The 13,174-nt window shown below is 36.3% G+C and overlaps 1 protein-coding gene across 3 annotated transcripts in view; it reads right to left on the bottom strand.

Moving 5' to 3' along the window:
- Positions 1–13,174, bottom strand: part of SI (sucrase-isomaltase) — a 108,611-nt gene that overhangs the window by 48,491 nt on the left and 46,946 nt on the right. For all 3 annotated transcript variants that reach the window (XM_015888779.3, XM_025169255.2, XM_088131888.1), the window contains exons 22-24: positions 12,778–12,866; positions 6,300–6,349; positions 2,125–2,295 (exon numbers count right to left, since the gene is read on the bottom strand). In XM_015888779.3, the coding sequence (XP_015744265.1) occupies positions 2,125–2,295; positions 6,300–6,349; positions 12,778–12,866 (310 nt within the window). The remainder of the gene's footprint in view (positions 1–2,124; positions 2,296–6,299; positions 6,350–12,777; positions 12,867–13,174) is intronic.

Below are 13,174 nucleotides of genomic sequence, written 5' to 3'. Positions count from 1 at the left end.
CAGAAACCTGGAAGCATTGTTTCTTGATGATGACCCTTGCTCTATTAAGCTTCCCCTCTCCCAAGACAAGAACCAATTCTGATGTTTTTCTGGAAACTACTGAAGCTAGGTTTTTGTTTTGTTTTTTGGAAAGCTTTCAGGGAACAGAGGGTGGGCTCTCTTGGCTCAGTGAGTTAGACTGTTATTCTTTGGTGAGCTTTATGCAATGTTATTGTTGTGTTTTGACAATGTTTTATGTTTATGCTGTTAACTTCTAGGAGTCTGTAATTCTTACACAGTCATAAACCTGGCATGCCTCCCAAGCCATGGATTAGTGTTTATTATACTTAATACCCATATTTGCATTTGAATATTCAGATATTCTGACAGTTGCATGTCTCAGACTCTGTGCTAAGAGAGGACAAAGTTGACTGTCTGCAAAACTTCATATTGGCATGCATTGAAAATATGTATAGTTGATAATATTTGATTTCATTAATAGATTGATACATTGCTTTGTAGCCTATTTAATGTCTAGCCTTCTAGAAACAGCTAACAAAAATATTGGTTGAACATATTCTTTTGACATAGTAGAAGATATGTTTTGACTTCAGAGTTTTGATTATTTAAGACTTGGCCCCTCCAGTTAGATTGTCCAATTTATCAAGGGTTGGAAAGATCCTGCTTGAAAACTAGAATGAAAAGCATTAAAAAAGAAGCACTTTTTTAAAAAAGCATTACAGCAGCTGCATTCTTTACAAGGGTCAACCAGCTCCTTCATAAACTGTCTCTACTTGTCTGTGTTTGCGTACATGGACACCACTAGCAGTGGGACTGTCAATGAAATTGTCTAACATGCATGAGTGGATAGCTTTCAAAGGAGGACATGGCTGTTTTAATGCTCTGAAAAAGAAGTGCTTCATTTGTGCTAACACTCTTAGCAAAGTACATCTTTAAAATGTACTGCACAGCCCCACTAGCTGAACTTTGTAACGTACAATAAAACCAAACATGGGTTTCTTGTACTTGATAGTTGGTAGTTTCTTGCAACATATTTAAAGAATGAGCTTCTAAGACAAGCAGAAGTTTTGGGACTATGTTTGCCCAAATGGTGGTTCTTGCTATAAATAAAAGGAAATGATTTACAGGTGGCTTTGAATGGCTTCAGCCCAGTGCTGCTGGATGAAGCTGCTTTCAGAGTTCTCCTCCAGCCCTGGCTGAAGTATGTCTAGCCTGGAAAGTTTTGGACTTGCTTATGATGTCCCAAACCTGCTGAATCTGAAAGACCTTCAGGATGGTCCAGACTAGCTGTCTTTGTACATACACTGCAGATAAACCAACAGCATTTGCCAAATTGCTTGGAAGCACTTTGGCCAGCACTGCAGGAGAGAAGAATGCTCTCTCCGATTTTTTATTTTGCCAGTTTTACGGGAGAAGATTGAGAGGAGCTCTGAAACAGAGACAGGCAAAGCAAAATGGTCACATACTTTGACTTTTAGAAAATAGAATACCCTCTCCAGGGTTTATTTCTCTCTCACTCTTTTTTTTTTAACTCCAAAGTTTTTGGTTGCTGTTGTTGTTTTCAATGAAAACCAGAACTCTCCTTAGCCTAATGTATAAATCTATTATTTGCAACATTCTTATGTCTGATATCTGCCCCCAGGAGGTTATAGGAAATCAGATGGGAAGAAAAGAGCTGTCAATATAATGATAATGATAAATATATATGGAGTTGCTTACTCCTCCGCTAGTGATTTTTTTTTGGTACCTTCAAGTTAGTCCTGACTCCTGGTGATTGCCTGGACAAGTCCCTGCAGTTTTCTTGGTAAGATTTCAGAAATGGTTTGCCATTGCCTCTTCCTAGGACTGAGAGAGAGTGACTGGCCCAAGGTCACCCAGCTGGTTTCATGCCTAAGGTGGAACCAGAACTCACAGTCTCCTATTTTCTAGCTTGATGCCTTAACCAAGCCACCAAACTGGCTCTCACTGAAATATCTAAAAGAATGTATTCCTGAAAAGTTGTTACTGATTACATTATAAATTTAGTAAATATACACTTATAGCCTATTTTTGAGCAGCAAATGATATATTTGTGGGAGAAAAAAAACTTCATTAAAATTTATGAAAACATTCAGCAATTTATACCTTGTTGGCAGCACTGTAACTGACGTTCAGATTATATGTTTGAGCCACATTATTTGAGGTCACTTTCACGTCTGAAGGCTCAAGGGGTAACCCAAGGATTTTGATGTTCTCAAATATCAAATTATTTGGATCTGTGTAGCCTTTGCGTGTCACAGCTATAGTTAGGACATTCTGGAAGACAGCAAAATCATTACACAACACCTTTGTTAACGGATGTTAATTATAATTTTCTATGATTTTGTATGATTTCTCTTAAAGCCAAAAGCATATAATTAAGATATAAATGATAGCTTGCTGTAAATATGGTACAATTATCATCCCTTGGAAAAGAAAATATGTTACCATCATGCAATCTAATTGCTGTAGTGAAAGGAGTTTTCTCTAGCACTTAAGTTCAGTAAGATTTCCAAAGACTAAACCTATTTAGTATACTTGGATTGATCATGTTTATTACAAATGGGAACATTTAAATTGTTAGATTAGATTCACAGTTGCTGAAGAACAGTAAGAATTGATGAGGAAAATGAATTAGAGCTGGAAATAAGAGAAAACAAAATAAAATCTAATGATATTTTGTTTATCCAACACTATTCATTACATTTCTCTATAGCTTTCCATCCTGGCAAACTATCTTTATGTACAGCAAAAATACACTCACTTTTGCACATATTATATTAAATTAACCCATTCATTTTTTACTCTAACTCTTCTTGCTTTGACACACACATTTCTTAAATATCCTATATCCTACTCACTTCTAAAGTGAGGCAGAAGTAATAAAGTAGGCAGAAAAACACATATCATCATTTTCACTTCTTTCAATAAATATTCATTCTTTATATCAGGCCACATACTATCCACTATTTTTCTTTAAGAATTTGCATATCTTAAACGTCTTCACCCATTTTCCCATCTTTAGTAAACATACTCTAAAGATACACAAACAGATGTGTTCTTTAATTTTTCACCATTATGTTCAGTCCAATCTTAACTTCTTGTTCTTGCCAAACACTATAACTATGGTATTTCATACAGAAATTTCTCGACATTATAATGCCCATAATCATAATTCCCATAAACTAACATTTGCTGCAAATAATTCAACTTCTCAGCCAAAATATGTCATTGTTGCATACAAAAGTATACATATATTGATGTCCCCAAACCAACACACCTCAAATGTTGCCATACGTTTTCCTCATATATTTATCCTTAAAGATATTTAACATCACACATTGTTTTACTCCCTCTCAATGTTAGTAATGAAATATTTTTTTAAAAAAAACTTAAATTCATAATTTTCCAAAATTTCCAATCACCACTCAAATTATAACAAGAAGTTTGTAAATGTATATGGTGAGTATATTAGACTATAATACCATTTAGACATAACTGGAAAAAAATGTCACTGAATTCAGTGGGGTTGACTACTGAATAGATATGATTAGGTTTGTGTGGCTAGATTTCTCTTTCTTGATAGTAGTAGTGGACAACAAGCATTAATTGTTATATCATCTCAGATATTTGCTTAAGATGTCAAATAACAGTATGCAAATCAGCCATGAACTAATTCTAACTAAAGATCTACAATATTTGCATTTCAAGATTCAGTAAAGTATTTCAGCATAGGCTATGATGGGGGAGCATCAAAACACCTGCAGCACCTTCACTTTGGGCAGAATAGAATGAAAATATCAGGGATGGTACAACGATGACAACCCTGTACAAAGTTTCAGCTGGATAGCTTCAAATATTTTACTATAATATATTCTGAAAAATGCCACCAACAGTCTCCTAATAGCCAAAATGGCAGGGATGAGGAAAGGACAGTAGACCAGTCTCCAAATTGTCCAGCAAACACCTTATAGAGAAGAACTGCAATGCAGATAGAGACCTATTCTTTCTTCTTCTTCTTCTTCTTCTTCTTCTTCTTCTTCTTCTTCTTCTTCTTCTTCTTCTTCTTCTTCTTCTTCTTCTTCTTCTTCTTCATCATCATCATCATCATCATCATCATCATCATCTAAAAGTAACCTCTTCCCAGTGCTTAGTAAAGCATTATGCACTACTTGTACAAGACATTTTTCTTTTTTAAAAGGTCTGAGACATAAATGTGTGCTATCACTACTGCATGCATAACAGACAATGATATGAAAAATCTGTATTGCGCACAGTACCTCATAACAAGCGCACTATGTCTGACTGATTCATGCAATGAATAGGGTTCACTTAGTGCAAAATAAATAAGACAAAGACAGGTAAATGGCATAAACAAGGCAGAAAAATGATAAGGATAAATGGTATAGGTTCAAAGAAAGGTGGAAGATCACACAAGAAAGAGTAAACCAGATTGAAAATAGAGCAGGAACAGAAATCTGAATTTATTTTTCTCTCCCCCAAAGCAGTCCTTCCCCAAGTATTCTTATAGGGGGGTAAAACTCATTGACCAGCCTCTAATGTAGTATCAGAGACCCACCACCATCAGTTTTGTCCATACTTGGAAGGAAAGTGCCAACCATATCTGTGTAATGGGAAGAAGGAATAACCTTGAGGAACAGAAGGAAGAGCCACAGCCAAAACAATGGTCAGATAAAAGAATTCTGAGTCCAGGGCAGAAGGATAGGGGGGGGGGGCGGGGGGCGGGAGTGTATTCAGACTAGCTGGATTCTGTTACTGTAATCTTATACATAAAATCTAAAATCTATGTAATCGTATATAATTACATAGTTTTTATGTAATTGTATTTTTATTTATTGTTTTAATCAGTTGTAAGCCATCCAGAGTCCCCCATTAGGGGGAGATGGGCAGGGATAAATGTAATAAATAAAATTAAAATAAATAAATACTAAAACAGTATTAGCATTCATAACCTTGGTTTCCTAGTCTGGTCTACTTTGAAGCGCTGACAATCTGAGACCCCCACAAAGCCAGCAGTTCACCGAATGGATTCGGTCCTTTGAAAAGAATTCTCAAGCCCTCTTAAATAGCATTTATATATCTCATTCTATTGCATACTTATACAGTGGTATACCAATCACTAAACAACAGAAGCTACTGCCCCTGCAAAAATTACCCCCCCCCCCAGCCCCTGGTTTCCAGTGCAAGTGCTTGACATTCAAGTGACCAGCATAAGGTTACCCTTCTAACCTGGAACATGGCTGGGTGGTTTGCATCCACCAGAGATCCTTGTTTTACTGATGTCCTTTCCAGCCATGACATCATATAGATTCAGGAAACATGGACTGCTGACAAACTATTACTAAATGTATTTGATTCATTATCAATTGGGACAGAACCACGGGTAAAGCATGGAAGAACAAAAGGGGGGCTGGGGTTCCTAGTGTCCACTACTCTATGTGTCATAACAAGGGCCCTTCGCCTATTCAAGTCATATGTCATGGCAATGTTAATCCAATTCAACCACTATGCCTTGTTGATAATAAATGCTTATATGACCCCAATGAGACAGAAACCCCAAATCAGAGCCTTGTGGGCTGAACTGGAAACTTATGCTGCTGAATTCAAATGCATTTGTAGTCCTGGAAGGGACCTCAATGTTAGGTTGGCCCCAATGACCACACCCTCTATGCACAGCACAAATGTCCCCTCCCTACCCTGAAGCCAATAGATTCCTCCTCATCCGTTGCTCAAAAGATCAGAAATCAAATTTTTCAGGCCTCTGCCTGGCTGAAACAGTCTTCAGGTTAAACCTCCACATTTTAAATGATACCCTTGAAAGTGACCATCCAGCTGAATTTACCTACCTATCTGGCTCCAGAATGAGTGCTATAGGTGAATTTGGGTTTAATACATATATTTTTTAATATCTTCTAGCTTTTCATAATTTTTGTTTTACTCTGATGTGTCTTCTGTTCTTTTTAATTGACTGTACCTCACCCTCCTTATGCTGGTCTATGACTGTAATAAAGATTTGATTGATTGGCAAATAAATGTTGTATTTTGTCAGCTACTGAACACTGTCAAATACTAAATCATCAGTTTTCCAAAGTTTGGCATCAATATAAACTATCAATCTAACCACCCACGATTTTGGAAGTCAGGTGGTATACAAATTTAAATAATAATAATAATAATAATAATAATAATAATAATAATAATAATAATATACATTCCTATCCTATTCAATTATTCTCTATCACTAATGGAAACATACTTACATTGGTGACACTAAAGTGACATAAGAGGTACTTTTCATTTGCCACTGTATCTAAAACATAAGGAGAAAGGTACTGTTTTTTAAACAATAAAGAAAAATTATTAAAACAAATTAATCAAGTTATGAAATGATTTTACAGAATTATGTATTGTACATATTTAAATAGACATTATTAATATTCTGAATACTTGGCAGATCTGCTCATAACTTGTCTAGATGTCTATCTATACATCTATCTATACATTATCAAACAGGTGGAACAATAAGAAGTCCTAACAGTGGAACAATGGGAAGTATTGTGGAAAAAATAAATAAAATTTACACCAAGCCACAGTCTAATGGGAATAAGATATAAAATGTTCTGTAGATGGTATATAACATGGTGCACAAATCATACAGGAATAAACATTAGAAATGCTATAACAAAAGACAAAACATTTTACCTCATACAGTGATCATGCCAAAAGACTCAAAAGTATTAGAAAGAAATACGCCAAACATTCAGAAAATTCTGAAAATAAAATTTGAACTGAAACTACACATATTTTTTAATTAGGCATGATCCCAGAGTGTACACATGAAGATTATTAAGATATATGCTGACAGCAGCAAGAGTCAATCTGGCACTACATTGGAAAAGAGAAACTTTGCCATCAGTACAGGGTTGGGAGATTAAAACTGAAAAATATGCAGCAATGGAAAAATTAATAGTAGTCTAACCCAATTCATGCAGGAATGACTCTTCTAGATACAACATATCATACCTCAAGGCAAGTTAAGACACTTAGAATGTGTTTTTTGAAGAAAAATAGAGACTGTTTAGAAAAATAATTTAAATAATTTAAACATAAATGGTTAAGAATCATAGAAGTTTAAAGCGTAGTAGAAAAATACGTAGGTAGCAGTTAGCGGTTGGGGGGAAAAAAAAGAAAAGAAAGGATGGGAAAAGTGTGCAAAAGAGGGTGGGCTGCTATATGTTGTTTTTTTTTTCCTGCTGAAGATATAGTCCCATAAAACCTCCCCCAAATGGATAATGATGTTGATGAAGCTTCACCTCATCATTCTTCTACCCAAGCCCATGTAGGCAGGATTGTGATATGCCAAAAAGAGCGGGGGGGGGGGGATCATGAATAATTCTGGTGTAGAGATGCATGGATGGAGGGATGGATGGATGGATGGATGGATGGATGGATGGATGGAGGGATGGAGGGATGGAGGGATGGACGGACGGACAGACAACTTACGTTAAGATTTACTAGGAGTACCAGCTTTAATCTCACTTATATAACAATGATTTTAACATCATTTTCAAATGTAGAGGGGTAGGCATCAGGACTACATGTGGACCCTGAGGTCCTCCATTCCAGCTGCTAGGGATCCCCTTGACTATTGATGCTGAAAATTAGTGACATAGTTTCCCATCATTCTGAAGCAAAAACATGGACTTAACATAGAGCATCACTCAGGCTCCCTTTAAAATCCCACGTCTGACATTCTCATAACTAAATAACAAAGGACTACTGCTAATTAAGACATATGATGAAGTCAGTCCATATTTTTCTAGTCTGTTGAGAACCATGCTCCCTATATCAAGAATACCATCTTTCCTTTGAAAAACAACAATAAAAGGGAAAGTGTGTAGTGGATATTTTAGAATTTTTTTGACAGTCTAATATTTGAGTTTTACACCAGGGATTCACTGCATTCACATCCTCTGAATTTCAAAATTTCAAAACAACATGGTATTGTAGAGAAACAAAACCTAATAATCTGGATGCTGTAAAAAAAAATGCACTGTGATCAGAATAGCTTGCCATCTCAGTCTCATAGAATTAGGATTACAATACAGATGATTCCTTTTCTTATACTAACATATGTTAAAGAATTTGTATGTGTCTTGGGGAACAACAACAACAAAATGTGTGTGTGTGTGTGTGCGTGTGCCAACTCTGTTTCAGGTAGGCATTAAAAAGCAAGAATCATACTACAGGTTCACTTTTTGGTGGCCAAAGGCTACAGGGGATGGTGCAGTATGGTGATTTACAGTAATTATATCCCACAAATAGGTAAGGCCAGTCTTGTTTAATTTTCAAGGATTTCTGCAAATATTTATTGATGTTTTTAGTTTGGTAAGGTTATCTGAATGCCTAACTCAGTGTTGTCCAAACTTGGCCACTTTAAGATGAGTGGACTTCAACTCCCAGAATTCCCCAGCCAGCATGGGAATTCTGGGAGTTGAAGTCCACTCATCTTAAAGTGGCCAAGTTTGGACAACATTGGCCTAACTGATGATTGATGATGTGCCATCAGGTCAATGTTGACTCTTAGCAACTACATAGATAGATTTTCTCCAGGATGATCTGTGCCCAACCTGGTCCTTCAGGTCTTCCAATGGTGCATCCATCACCAACCAAGTCCATCCACCTTGCTGCTGGTCATTCTCTTCTCTTCACTTTCACCTTTCACAGCAACATAGACTTCTCTAGAGAGCTAGCTCCCCACATAATGTGTCCAGAGTATGATAATTTGATGATCTGAGCCTGGCCATTTGTTTCCTGAGTGAGAACTCTGGGCTGATTTGTTCAATGATCAATTTGTTTGTTTTCTTGGCTATCCATGGCATTCTCAGGAGACTTCCCCAACATCAAAATTCAAAAGCATCAATATTCTTTCTATCCTACTTCTTCAAACTCCACGGGTTGCTTTCATAGACTGTCACAGGGAAAATAATTGCTTGCATGATTCTGATCTTTGTAAGTATAGGCACATCACAACATCAGAATATCTTTTCCAAAGCTTTAATTATTACTCTACCAAGTGCTAGCCTGTGGTATATTTCTTGACTGCTGTTTCCTTTACTGTTGATAGTCGATCCTAAAAGGCAGACACTTCAATATCTTCATTGTCTAAGGCTAGTTGCAGTACCTGTTGTCATTAGTTTGGTCTCCTTTATATTAACCATAGTGCTACTTTTTCACCGTGCTACTTGAGTTTCATTACTAGAACCTCCAGATCATTTGCATTTTCATCCATCAGAGTAGGGTAACCAGCATAGCACAGATTTTTGTTGTTTCTTCCTCCAGTTTTAAAATGAAGCTCATCTTCCAGTCCTGCTTCCCTTAATATACATTCAGCATACAAGTTGAATAAATAAAGGAGAGTATACAGCCTTGTCACACTACTTTTCCAACCTGGAGTCAGTCTGTTTCATCATGTTCTCCAGAATGTGGCTTCCTGACCTGTATGTAGAATGAAATTTTTAGAAATTCAGATTTTCCTGAGGACATTCCACAGCTTGACTTTTTGAACACAATGGAAAGCCTTTTTCTAGTCACTTAGGCACACATTGACTTCCTTTGGGTATTTTTTGGCTTTCTCAGTTATCCAGAATGCATCATCAACTATGCCTCTTGTTCCTCAGCATTTTCTAAAGCCAGATAGAATGTTTGACATCTCCCTTTCCATGTAGGTCTCTAATCTGTGTTGGATGATCCTAAACATTATTTTGCCAGCATGTGAAATTAAGGATATTGTACACCATCACAAATACATATTCTGCTAAATCTCCTTTCTTTGATATTGGAATGTAGACTGACTTTTTCCAATCTGTCCAAGTCATTCTCCAGATTTGCTGCTATAGTTTGGTTAGAACCTTCATAGATTTTTCTTCTGTTGCTTGTCATATTTTTGTAGATATTCTATCAATTCCTATAGCTTTCTGACTTGGAAATAATCAGAGTGCTGATCTAGGTTCATCTTCTAGCATTAGAGGTTTTTGTAAGTGAGGAATATCTTCCAAGGTATTTTAAATGTTAGCTTCTCTACTAAACTGAATTTCAGTATACTTCTCCCATCTTCTTCAGACCATTTATTATTGGTCCATTAGCCTCCTTTAGCATACTAATTTGAGGTGGCAACCTCCTTCTGAAATCAGAGATCTTTGGAAGATTTTTCTTGTTTGTTTCCATGTCTGTTTCCATCTTCTTTACATATGTTGCAATACTGCTTGTCTCTTCTAATAGCTATCTGAAATTCTTTATTAAGTTCATTCCTCAGATCTTTGTCTGGAGGAAGAGCCACAGACTAGGCAATGGTCAGATAAGAAGCAGCTGAGTCTGCAGAAGGAATGGGAATATGGAAAACATCTCAGAAGGGACCCTCCCTAGTTTTTGGACTGTAAAGGTGAGGGGGGAGAGGTGTACTTTCAGTCTTGTAAGATTCTGTTAATGTAACCTTACAATAAAGATAGAGCTAGTACTCTTGAGTGTGCTTCTTGTCTGGACTACCTCACAAGGCTGATAGGCACTGTATTAATGAAGTTCATAACTTCTGATTCCTGAAGTTCTCTTTGAAAAAATGGTTGGTCATACAGTAGAAACTGGTTGGCTTTCTTGATGTGCTTTGTTTGATTTGGAACTTGTATAAGAACAATTTATGATCTGTTCCAGTCAGCCTTGACCAGACATCTTCTTCTACCAATAACCTAGTACAGTTTATTTCTACATGCTCCAGCTGGTAAAGTCCATGTATATGGTGATCATTTTGGTTATTGGAAAACTTCAGCACTGAAGAAATCATTGGATTGATAGAAATGTATAAGTCATTATCTGGTTTCATTTCAGTTTCTTAGGCCATACAGTCTAATTACATTTTCCTTCTTAATATTTCCAACTTGACATGTTGGTCTCCAGCCACAAGCAGCAGATAGAACTTGCATGTTATGTCAGTTTCAGATTGAATTTTACCATAAAACCTGTCAACTTCCTCTTCTTTTGCAGTGGTTGGAGCATAACCTTGGATAACTCTTGCACTAAAGTGTGCTTGTTTTAGCTGGGCAGTTATGATGACCTTCACATCCTGGGTGACCCTGCAGGGATTATAGACTCTTGGCATGCACTCCTGGCATTCTTCAGTCATCCCTCCCAGGAACATCCACCACTACCACAGAGAGAAAACATAGCAGAAATTGAGGTAGATCTGAATGCCCAGCATTCCACTTTTCCCTTTTTTTATTGTACTGGAAACTGGTGAGAGAATGCATCCCACCAATTTTGGTGGCATGCTGCTGAAATTCAGTGGTGTGATTCTAGGATGTCCTTGGGGTGGCAAACAGGGGCCAGAGGCTACAAAACATCAGTTCTCATAATATACATCATATATGTTCTATCTAGCATAATTCCTAGTTGAAGACATTGGTGTAGGGAAAGTTGTGAGTTGCAGTCTATCTAGACTATAAATCTGGAAGCCATGAGATTGAATTATCTGACTTAATGCCTCTATTTCAATAAGAATCTCTATTATGGACACTGAGGTCCTGTCTCATTCAAGATTATTTTGTTTAATTTAATTGAAGGATGTCATAGCAAAATCTGTCCCCTTCCTCCAAAATGATCTAATTAACGATAAATTCAGTCTGTTCATAATAAAAGAACAGATTTTAAAAATCATTAAATAGTAAGAAATGCAGTGCCTGGGTCAGCATTTGGAAAATCAGAAGATTACTGAAAAAATACTGAAGGTGTCTTTTTTTGTATTCTGGAAATGTTACCCGCTGAAATTCTTTGAAACGTAAGACATTTTTTCCATAATAACCTTTTGTAAAACTATGTGACCCATACTGCTTTATTATACAGAGTAGACAATATATGCCTATTAAAATTCTAGACATAAACTTAATTGCTAAATATTAACTGCTCTTAACAGAAAAAAGAAAATAGGAAGTTTGCTAGCAAATTCTAAAGGGCAAGTACTTTTGATTGTAAAATCACTCCTCATGTTTCGTTAAAGAAAGGGATAGCATTTTATATTGCTTTATTTTAAATTAATGCAATGAAGGTCTGCTTATTTTAGATCTTGAAAAAGAGTCCAATATCTTTGTGATACAACATCATCAGTATACCTTCAAGGCATTCAATATTTATTGCAGCAATTATCACCCAAATCATTCTTCTTTCTCTTTTCTAAAGTCCCTCATTATTTTACTTGACTTTTAAATAACCATTGGTGACCCACAAGGTTATATATGAAGCAACACATATGTTTTTGAAGCTAGGGAGGAAGATAATTTAAGAAACACACAGGTAATTGTTATTTTACACATTTAGAAGCAATTGCTAGCAAGCAAATAAACTCTGGTGAATTACTACTAAGCACTAGGACTTCTGAGAATCTCCTTAGAATTGATATCCTTTCATATCTCCTGAAATGCCATTGCTACAACTCAGGGAATTTCCAAGGACCTATGATAAGATCAGGTCATTGGGAAAGTTATGCTGTATATGCCGAAATACTTGATGATGTACATGTCCATAATGGTACATTTGAATTCAATATACTGAAGATGTATCCCCCTGATTATTTGCGTACTCTGTTTTGAATTAGAAAAAATAATGTGTTTGCCTGCATGTCCGCCCACCCGTCCAGCCACCCATCCATATCTGTCTGTCTGTCTGTCATATTATTTATGTTAGCAAGTTTACCTTTGGTTATTCCATCATCCCAGAATAAGTCTCCAGCTGCTTCTTCATTCTCATCTAAAGCAATTATAAGTCCCATAGGCTTTGAACGGCTGTTAAAAAACATATTGAATTCATTGACCCAGATACTGATAGCTTCTATGATAAGACTACATCATAATCCATTCTATTCTTCTAATGATATCATGAAATAATTGAGCATATAGGGATTCATGATGGGAAATGAGAATTATAATAGGGTGAAAGACTAATGTCTACTTGGAAATAATTATTACTATATTAAGTTGAGCTTTCGCACAAACAATAAGCAAAATTGTTGCAACAGAGATCTATTTACTGGGAACCAAGAGGGATATCCCATCATAATCTCAAACCAATTATAGGGGTATGTGGTTGTTAT

This window comes from Python bivittatus, unplaced genomic scaffold (assembly GCF_059951505.1).
Source record: "Python bivittatus isolate LINGU-HERP-01145 unplaced genomic scaffold, Pbiv_v1 ctg000980_np1212, whole genome shotgun sequence".
Taxonomy (NCBI): Eukaryota; Metazoa; Chordata; class Lepidosauria; order Squamata; family Pythonidae; genus Python; species Python bivittatus.
Note: the sequence above shows the minus strand (reverse complement) of the source record. Positions and strands in the feature narration are given on the sequence as shown.